The sequence below is a fragment of the Triticum urartu genome, chromosome 5 (assembly GCF_003073215.2).
Source record: "Triticum urartu cultivar G1812 chromosome 5, Tu2.1, whole genome shotgun sequence".
Lineage (NCBI taxonomy): Eukaryota > Viridiplantae > Streptophyta > Magnoliopsida > Poales > Poaceae > Triticum > Triticum urartu.
In genome coordinates, this window is record NC_053026.1 from 580,793,589 (window position 1) to 580,803,998 (window position 10,410).

Below are 10,410 nucleotides of genomic sequence, written 5' to 3' on the forward strand. Positions count from 1 at the left end.
GGGTTCCAGACGTGGCCACCATGATAATGGATGTGCCAGCTTTACATCTAGAAATATGAAAGCATAAGCATCCCCATGACATGGCCACCCCTGGGAAATAATACTCCCTCCGTCCTAATATAAGAGCATTTTTGACAACAGTGTCAAAAATAATGCTCTTATATTATGGGACGGAGATTGTAAAAAATAATGCTCTTATATTATGGGACGGAGGGAGGAGTAAATTTGAGCGCCATATTAAAATGGAGAGAAGGAGCATTCACATTTATTTCTCATTCATTAGGAAAAGAACGGAGCATTATTACTCCAACGTGAAGGATCTCAATTATTACTCCATTTCCTGGTCCGGTGTCATCAGAAATGAAAAGAAAAACAGAAAGGAAAAGGTTTAGATGGGACACAACGACATATTTAAACTGACAACTAATTGAGAAAGCCACCACCCTATTATGTTTATTTCGAAGAGAAAAGATCATCATCAGCATTCACCTGTCGCCTCTTCTTCTTGTTGTTTATTTCGTCTAATCTCGTGTACATTTCCAACCTGCCAGGACAGGTTCCGGTGGTAGAGTTCATCCCTCTCGCTGTCCCATTGACTGGAATTATTGATACACGTAGAAATCTCTCTCAGCCTTCAATTCTTTCTTTGTTTATTGGACGGTTTCTTGGTAGTTGGCGAGTAGTGCTCCAGCTCCATCCAGGGGCCAGGAACGTGGGTCTGGAGGAGATCTGAGCTTCCTTCTCCGTGAGGAAGGAAATTTGCTCAAGTCCACCAAAGATTTCATCGACGATCACTTCCACAGATGAGATGAAGGTATGTATGTATGTATGCATCTCTTCTCGCCTTCTTCAATAATTGGCTCAATTTGCACATCTCCTGATCCATCTTGCCCTTCTCCGTTTAGAAATTTGTTCAAATTTTGTATTGAGAATCTGATATTCAATCAATCACCATGATCTGCAGTGACAGCTCGGTCCTTCCATCCCGAGCGAAGATCGATCAATGGCTACTGCTAGTAGTACGGCCTGGGGATCTCACCGGCAGCAGTTCTCCGCCCTGCTATCCTCGGCGGTCCTGGAATGGGTGCTGATCCTGCTCATGCTGCTGGAGGGCCTGCTGTCCCGCCTGGCCACGGCGTTCGCGCGCCTCTGCAAGCTCCCGCCGCCCTGCCCGGCGTGCGCGCGGCTCGACGCCGTCCTCGGCGGGGCGCGCCCGGGCTCCTCCTACCGCGACCTCCTCTGCAGCTCCCACAGGGCGGAGGCGTCGTCGTCCTGGGCGTTCTGCCATGACGGTGGCATGGGCATTGGGGACGTTTTGGGAGATCGGCGCGTCGTTGACGACGAGATCGATCGTGTCGGGTACAGTGAGCTGAGGGCCTCCGACTCCGAGTCGGAGCTTAGAAGAAGGTCGCCGGAGGACGCCGCCGCCATCCGTAGGCTGAAGGAGGAGCTTACTCTGGGCCAGGCGCAGGCAAAGGTTGCAGATAGCCTTCCTCTCAAGATTCAGAATGGTGGCCCGGATATTACACACTCTGAAGATTCAAGGGAGCCGGGCAGCATCGAGGCCGACATTCAGTCAACTGATCTTGCCACAAATGATGAAGAACCTCATACCAAGGTTGCAGATGGCTTTCTCCAATCCGGGCTAACGCAAGTTCAGAGTGGCAGATTACACTCTAAAGATTCACACAACATTCAGACAAGTGATCTTCCAACAAAAGATGAAGAACCTCGTACAGATACACAAGGTGTGTGCAGCATTACCCTTGACAAGCATACCATCAATTAAATTTCGTCCTGCCAATCTGAATTTCTGACAATGCTGCCATTTTCTCCTGTAGATCATAAACCAGAAGAAGAAGATGAGTGGCACAACGCTGATGATGGCGAGCCATTTGAAACCAAAGCTGCAGCAGATGAGCCGGAGCCTGAATTTGCCGACAGAGCCACCACACGGCAGGATTCCTTGAGAGTCCACCAGCACCTGAAGCTGCTGCTCTCGCAGCTCTCCGCTTCTTCGTCTTCTTTCCGGACGCCCGACAGCCCGAGCGTGCAGGAGCAGCAGCACGAGCAGGCCGTGCTGCGCAACATCACCAGGGCGCTCTCCCTGCAGCGGAACTACTCGGGCGTCTCCGACGGCAGCGTGGTCGACACTGAAGCTGAGGAGTGCGGCACGGTTGATGAGCTGAGGCGGCGGGTGGAGCTGGACCGCAGGTCCATGGCGCTCCTGTGGAAGGAGCTGGAGGAGGAGCGCAGCGCGTCGGCCGTGGCGACCAGCCAGGCCATGGCCATGATCACCAGGCTGCAGGAGGAGAAGGCGGCGATGCGGACCGAGGCGGCGCAGTACCGCAGGGTCATGGAGGAGCAGAGCGCGTACGATCGGGATGAAGCTGAGCGGCTGGCCGGCGTCGTGCGGGAGCTCGAGGCCGAGGTCGAGGGATACAAGGCCAGGCTCAGGGACCACGAGATCGTCGGCGAGATCCGCGACCATATGCGGCTCCTTCCGTGCCAGACAGACGGCGAGACCGGCGGCGTACCCGTCTCCGGACCGGCCGGAGAGGAATTCTCCGGCGACACCGAGGACGACGAGAACGCGCGCGCCTGGAAGCAGCTGAGGGGGCTGACGGACAGGCTCCACCGGCTCTCGAACAACAGCAGCGGGATTGTCCAAGAACCGGAGCCCACGGACGTCGAAGAAGAAGAAGAAGACGGCGACGGCGGCAAGGAGGAGGACACGACGGAACCTTCGGTGGTGGGGAGGCGCGTGAGGAACGGCGACAACTTCACGAAATGGCAGCATCTTCAGTCCATCGAGACGACGAACAAGGGCTCGACTCACGGCCACGGCCACCACGGACACGACGGTGGCGGCGAGGGTGACGACACGGCAGCACTGGAGGAGGAGATCGGGGAGCTCAGCCGGCGGCTGCAGGCGCTGGAAGCGGACCGGAGCTTCCTGGAGCACAGCGTGAACTCGCTGAGGAACGGGAGGGACGGCGAGGCCGTGATCCACGACATCGCTCGCAGCCTCAGAGAGCTCCGGAAGACACTCGGAGAGGATGCCATTGCTAGCTGAAAGCTTCGCTGGCCGGGGTTGCTCATGAGCATGCACATACAGAGGTGATTAATTCTTCAACCTCTGAACTGATGAAAATGGTTCGTGATCAATCTGCTGGAAGTTCATCTGAACTTTTTATATGAACTCCACCTCCGATCGATCCAGTGATCATCACCGCTGCTAGTCTCACTTTTGATCCTTGTGATTTGATCGGTTGGAGTTCGAGCTGATCGAATGTTGTGCATGATGTAGGTTGTAAATAGTGATGAGGCTGCTCGATTGTACAATAAGCATGTGTGCATATGGTGCTGGATGGTTTGCAAGTGGACCAGGATTTTTTGCGTGGAGTGGTTGTTCTGCAATGCATTGCAGAATCAGGGTGTCACTGAATTCGCCCCCGTTTCATGTACAAAATTTTATCTTGACGGGTTTGAAATATTATGAAATTTTGAGAGGATGTAAGTGTGTTTCATATCTAAGATGGTGTAATGTTTCAGATCAAAATTCAAAGTGCGCATCTAGAAACAAAAATGACACGTCACAGTGTGAATAGTAGCTAATGCGAACCGGGCCTTTAATTCAACCCATTTTCTTTACGCATCACCAATGAATGTTGACATTTTTAGCTCTTATACTATGCTTTGAATTCAGATATGTAAAATTTTGTTTTATGATAAATACTTGTCACTGCTAGAACATAATTTATGTTTAGACTTTTTCAACATTCATAGAAAGACTAATTTCAAACGGGTGCACCAAATATCCCCCCTACAGGATATAGATAAAATATTGTAGATACATGTGGCAAAAATTACATACTTTGAATTTAGGTGTTTTTAAAGAAATAAAATAAATATTTTTGGCTTATCGACAATTAGTTGTTATGTAAACTCTAAAATCAGATAAATGCCTCTGACCATTTTGGACATCGCCCCCGTGTGATTTTACGAAACCGGTTCTCTTAGAGATCTATCGGTTAATTAGTAAGTTTTTTTTATAAGATCAATCAGTGAATACTAGTACATCATGTCCACATGACAGACACCTCAGCCGACTTGGCTACACATAAAGATCCACACACCACCCAGGAGAGGAACTCCATTAGGGTTGCCAACAACTATTATCATAATCACAACTCCTCGAGCAAGCAATTGAGAGAGAGAGATAGAGATATTAACCACTGACAGGTGGGGTACAGGGCCGGCCCTAGGCCTAGGCAAAGAGTGCGACTGCCTAGGGCCCAGCCAGGGGAGGGGCCCATATCTTATATTCTTATGTTCTGTCATTGATACTTTTTCTTAAAAAAACGCACGGACGCTTCGTTCTTTCTTCTTTCTTCCCCCTACTTTCATCTCCACATGGATTACCACAAGTCTCAAAGAAGGCAGGGGCCCAACGATGCTAATTTAATGATTTTTCTAGGTGTATCACCACCTTAATCTCTCTCTTTGTTATCAAATGGATTTGTTCGGTTGCACACTTGCACTAGGGCCTCAGAATTGCTAGGGTCGGCCCTGGTGGGGCAGATATGTCAGGCTTAGTATAAAGAAAGTTGTATTGGGAATCTGCTACGACAATGCACCTATGGAATCTAATACATAGGTCATTCGCTTCCTTGCCTTTAGGGTTTCGCTCCTGAGATCGCCTCGCCTACCCCCCCCCCCCCCCCCCCCCCCCCTCCCACACACACACACACATACCAAGCTGTTTTCGTTTTTTCTGATCATTTTGCCCCATATCAAATTTCCTTCAATTGTTTTTACGTCCATCACACCTTCCCGCATGAAAAGAAGAAAATCATTAAAAAAACACTAGAAAAAACACCACTCAATTACAATCACAACGGGCCCTCACCAGTTTGTTTTCTTTTTTCTGATGTTTTTGCCCCACATCAAATCGGCTTCGTTTGTTTTTACCTCTCTCACACCTTTTTTTTTGTTTGCGGGGTGAAAGAGAGATTTATTCAACAATGATAGGGTTACAATCTCAAGACAACAAGTCTGCCTCTCCACACCTTCCCACATGGAAAGGAAAAAAGAACATAAAAGAAAATGAATCAGTATATGTGCCCTCATATATATCAGCGTCGACACTGAGGAAGACAAACCATGTTCCTTCCATTTCATGAATGAATCAATGTATAAAAATATACGAAATATGTATATGGCAACCGTGTGGCAGATTGCGCAACTGGCACATGCATCCAACGTCATCAATTCTCTCCCGATTTCCTTTCTTTTTCGCACGACCTCCCGATTTCTTTTCTTTCCCTCACGTCCTCCTCCGATCCTTCCTTTTTCGCACGACCTCCCGATTTCTTTTCTTTCCCTCACGTCCTTCTCCGATTTTTTTCCTTTCCCGCACGTCCTCCCTGATTTTATCGGACACACCCGCTTGTGCCTTCCTAATTTTCGTAATCGTCATTTATGGCCCCACATGCCTTCTCGATTTTCAGCAAAAATAATGCTTAGACTAGGATTTGATCTTTGGTCTGCAAGTAATTAACAAAGGGAGCTAACCACCTCACCTATCACACTCATTGTTGAACATTCTAAGGGAAATATTGTTTTTGACATGTTTTTGCCTTTAATATGTTAGCACTGAAAAACTTTTTGTTTCAAGCATCGTGGTAACTTTGATCATTGGGAATAAATTTGTTGACCCGCCACCTGGTAATTTCTGTAAATAGCACGATAACATTCATGCCATAGACCTGATAATTTAGATACAAACATCGTGGTAACTTTAACCATAGGGGAAAACAAATGTGAAAAGATACCTGATAATTTATGTGTAAATAGATGGTAATATACACAGCGCACATCTGATAACTGAGGTAGAAGCACCATGGTAACTTTGACCGTAGGGATTTTTTTTGAAAAGATACTCCGGTATCTTCTGTGTAAATAGCACGGTAGTATACCTCCCTCCCCTGGCATTTTTATGTGCAAATAGTATGAAAATATAGGCACTGCGATAACTAAACACCATGATAAGTTTTTGACCTGTGCGGGGGGGGGGGGGGGGGGGGGGCTTGATAGGTTACCTAGAATCACCATGATAACTTTTTGCCCCGGGAAAAAGTTGTTCAAAACATCCCCAATAATTTTTGTGTAAATAACATGATAATATAAGCACCGCATAACCGATAACTTGCAATATAAACATGATGGTAACTTTTTTTACCAAAGAAAAATATATAAGTTGTTAAAAACATACACTCGCCTCGCGCGTGGGCCTCTTGAATGAACACAACACATGGCGTGCCACGGGAGTCACATAATGTTTAGTGTCATGAGGGGCACACGTGCTATAGGCATGATAAGTTACGCAAAAATATCGTGGTAATTTTTGACCTATGGAAAAAGCTACCGAAACACACCTAGGTTTTTAGGTGCAAGTATCATGATAATATACGAACCGTAGACCTGGTAACTCATGTACAATCCCCCATGGTAACTTTGACCTGGGGGAGGTTGATGTACATATACCCTAATAACTTATGTGTAAGTACCACGGTATTTTACACATCGAAGACCTTATAACTTGTGTACAAAACACAGTGGTAACTTTGAAAGGGTGTAGTTGTTGAAGCATAGTACCTGATACGTTCTATGTAAATAGCACGGTAAATTATGCAACACAGGCCTGATAATTTGCATACAAATATCATGGTAACTTTGTCCTGAGGAGAAATCATGTGGTAGACGTGAAGAAGTGGTAGTTTTCTCGGGGGTGAGCGCCCGAGATGTGCGAGAGAAACAGGTTTCTCAGGCGAGCCTGCGGGGTCATTTGGGAAGAGGCGAGGTCAAAGAACGAGTGATCGTATGATACTTTAAAATGAAAGAAATAGAGGTGTGCCAGTTTTGCTTATATGGCACACGTGTACCAAATATCACATTCCAAAAATATAATACATGTTTATCTAAATAATGCCAGGGTAACCAAGTACCATCGACTTTAATAGAGGATGTGGATCCACAAGATCCTGGTATCAGTAATATTTTTAAATTGTCATACGTCAAATTAGTTTTGTACTATGTTCGGACAAAGTTAAGTTATACTTCCTTCGTGCGAAAAAACTTGTTCCAAGCTTATTTTTCAAATGGATGTATCCTATATACTTAAGAGATTCATCCCCACTACAAGTATTTATCTCAACATGCAGGGCATCCAACTCAGCGTCCTACCACATCAGCGAACTCCTAATATGCATGATGCCACGTCGAACGTGTTGCTACCCGCGTACAGAAATGACCGAGGCACGACATTACGTTACCATCCCACATCTGCTTCATCCGTTAACCACGGGCTCCTCAATAATAAATGTGCGTTATCTTCTCCACCATGCCATTGGTATTCTCCCACTTTATTTCCCTCTCCTCTTCATATCCTCCGCCCGGTTCCACTCACCAAAATAAATCAACCCATCCATACTCAGCCGTGCAAAAGCTACCATACACACCTCACCTTCAGCGGCGATGGTGGTGCTCATGGCGCGGTGCTGCTGCCAGCCTGGCGTTCGTGGGGGTCGCCCCCAAATACCAGGATGCTGCTGCTGACCCGGGCCCCTGTGAGCCTGCAATCCGTTGTCGAATCAAGCCCGGCGGACAGTGCTGACCCAAGCCCGCGCCCCGGTGTCGACCAGAGCTCCAGGCGTGCCACACGTGTCACCGTTGTCGTCGTCCTCCGACATCACCTGTGCCAAAAGGTGGGGGCTCTCCTTCCTCTCTATCTCGACAAATCCAAATCCTAACGATCTTGAGTTTGTTTGGGTTGGAAGCTTTGATTTGTGTGCGGCAGGAATCATTTTTTAGAAGGCAGATCTGTTATGTCTCCAGCCGCCTCTTCCGCCCACCAAGTCCGGTCAGTCTTTCTAATCCCCAATCCTCTCTAATGCAAGCACTCCCCGCAAGCATTAAACAACAATCTCTGATTCCTCTTTGTTTTATTTTCTTTATATTCATAGTTGGAAGGAATAAACAAATGAAACAACTTTGATTGGAAACGATAGGTCGTACTGATCTCTCTTCTTTTTCTTTTGTATATATAAGGCGCTGATTGGAAGGAATAAGTACGTGCAACTACAATCCCGCATCTCTCTCTCTCTCATACATGCACAGACGTGTAGGTTAGTATGAATTTTATTGTTTTTTTTACTTTGATTGTTTTGTGAATCAAGGCATATTCCTTTGGTCATTTTCAGGTATGTTCCTGACCGACAGTACTATTCCACTATGAATGCCATCAGAACGATCCAATACTCGAATAGATGGTTTATTAGGCATGTGTGTTTCAGTACTACTGTTCTATCTGAACATCATCTAGCCTGGAGAGCTAGCACAGTGATAGATTAGCCATGTGTTTCAGATTTATCATTCAAAATCAAAGATTATGTAAATATTGTTGTGGATATGAGTTGCAGGTTAATCGACTAGCGGCTTCAAGTGTAAGTTTAAAAGGGAATTTTTCCAGATATTATACAAACAAAATGAAATAAATCATATTTGCATTTGTTTTACATAATGATATGTTATACATTTCCTTCCATAAATTGAAGCTTTCATAATCGATTGCAGGGCTGTAGCTTCTGTGCTAAATGATCAACACAAGAATTTCTCTGTGCTGGGGCTGGATGTTGAGGAGATCAAGCTACTGTTGTAAATGAGGGTTCATTGAGAAGCAAACACAACGGCGCATATGATGGCGAAGGAAGGGGTCTTGAATGATCTTGGTAAAGTATGGCTGCATGTGCCACCTGATAGTATCCTGCATGTAATTTGAAATCCCTGAACTTCATGAATAAATAGAGTGAAGACGTTAATCTAAAAAAATTTGAAGCTTTTATTAAGTATTTGCACTGTATGAAGGTAACACAACTACCAATATGTTCACTCCATGCAATTGCCTCATTCACCTTTCTGCAGAACAAACTGCTATGCTTTTTTTTCATAAAAATCCTTAAAGAGACTATTATTGCTATTGGCATTGTAATTTTGATTTTTCCTTTATGCAATTCGCCCATGTTGTGCTAATAAAAATTTGCAAATGTTACAAGATTTTATACCCAGTCATGTCTACTCCTCCCTGGGATGTACAACTGTGATGACAAATAAGACTGTTGGTGTGTTTCTGGTTTGAAGATAGATGATATCATATTATTGTTTATCTATGCTAGGATATTAAGTGATGTTATGTTCTCAACCATGTGTGTATCATTATAATATACAATCGTGTTAAAAATGTAAGAACAAATATAGTGTTAATGACAGTCCTTGGTGAGAGGATCAAGTATGGCCATTTCTGATTCTCCTAAACTTTAATTGTTCTATGCTGGATAGCAGTCTTTTAAATAAGATGTTGAATATGGAGTACCTTTGGTTACTTTTCCACCCAAAATTATTATCATAGTGGAGAATCGAAGCTAATTACAATTTTTCCATATTAACACGCAAGGCTCGCAAATTAGCATGAATTTCTTTTTGCTCTGATACACTTCTAATAGATAATCAAATTATATTACCTTGAATTATTATCAGGAAAATCTAAGCAAGTATGGAGATACTCTACAATATACGAATTCTCCTAGCTTTTCATATTGTTTCATCGAAGGTTAAAAAAATACATTTTTTTAGGATTTTATTATTTCTTACATGATAAATACTTATCATGCAGTGCTAAAAATTCCCGCAGCAACGTGCGGGGTATCATCTAGTATAATAAGTGCTAGATACATTCATTTGACTGATAAGCTTTTTCGGATGAGGGAAGTACGTATTTTTACAGGAGAACGTTTTTTTTTTCATTGCACTGTCTCAGTGCAGACCAGCCCATTATCAGAGAGACTGGCGTGTAGGGTCACCTTGTCAGCATCAAGGTCGAACAAGACCAGACCAGACCAGACCAGAGCAGACCACGCAAATCCTCTGGCTCTCGCACCAGCCGGCCGTCGTTCCCCATCCCCTCGCCGCCGGCACCACCATACCGCCGCGGCGCCATGCTCCGGCTGCGAAGCTCCATCCTCGCCCATCTCCTCTCTTCTTCTCCGGCCACCTCTCCCGCACCCCCTCTCCACCGCCTCCTCTCGGTCGCCATTCCCCCAAGCACCGGATTCGCTGCGGAGAACTACCTCTTCTCCACCTGCGGCCTCACGCGGGCAGAGGCCGCCAAGGCCTCCCGCAAGCTCACCCGCCTCAAGTCCCCCGCCAATCCCGACGCCGTGATCGCCTTCCTCGCCGGCCTCGGCCTCTCCGGCGCCGATGTCGCCGCGGTCGTCGCCAGGGACCCGCAGCTCCTCCGCCAGAGTGGAGTACTTGAGGAACACGTTCAGGTGGACGGATGCTGAGGTGGCC

At 45.9% G+C, this 10,410-nt stretch overlaps 1 protein-coding gene and 1 long non-coding RNA gene across 5 annotated transcripts; both read left to right on the forward strand.

Annotated features, from left to right (window-relative positions):
- Positions 1 to 361: 361 nt before the first annotated feature.
- On the forward strand, positions 362 to 3,515 carry LOC125510928 (myosin-binding protein 3-like). Of its 3 annotated transcripts, XM_048676219.1 has the most exons (4): positions 365 to 814; positions 965 to 1,748; positions 1,842 to 3,120; positions 3,311 to 3,515. In XM_048676219.1, the coding sequence occupies exons 2-3, from the start codon at positions 1,004 to 1,006 to the stop codon at positions 3,074 to 3,076; spliced, it is 1,980 nt and encodes a 659-aa protein (XP_048532176.1). In that variant the 5' UTR covers positions 365 to 814; positions 965 to 1,003; the 3' UTR covers positions 3,077 to 3,120; positions 3,311 to 3,515. The 3 variants fall into 3 exon arrangements, with proteins under 3 accessions (XP_048532177.1, XP_048532175.1, XP_048532176.1); XM_048676220.1 differs by having other exon boundaries at positions 362 to 822; positions 1,842 to 3,515; XM_048676218.1 differs by having other exon boundaries at positions 364 to 814; positions 1,842 to 3,515.
- Positions 3,516 to 7,470: 3,955 nt separating this feature from the next.
- On the forward strand, positions 7,471 to 9,348 carry LOC125506111. 2 transcript variants are annotated; one of them, XR_007282585.1, is made up of 4 exons: positions 7,471 to 7,769; positions 7,842 to 7,924; positions 8,113 to 8,189; positions 8,638 to 9,348. It is a non-coding gene; the product is annotated as an uncharacterized LOC125506111 (long non-coding RNA). The 2 variants fall into 2 exon arrangements; XR_007282586.1 differs by having other exon boundaries at positions 8,113 to 9,348.
- The last annotated feature ends 1,062 nt before the right edge of the window (positions 9,349 to 10,410 follow it).

Bases quoted from the DNA above. Each gene is read 5' to 3' on its own strand.
- LOC125510928 (XM_048676220.1), top strand. From the start codon at position 1,004: ATGGCTACTGCTAGTAGTACGGCCTGGGGATCTCACCGGCAGCAGTTC. The intron at 1,749-1,841 runs GTGTGTGCAGCA...TTTCTCCTGTAG, and splicing joins ACCTCGTACAGATACACAAG to ATCATAAACCAGAAGAAGAA.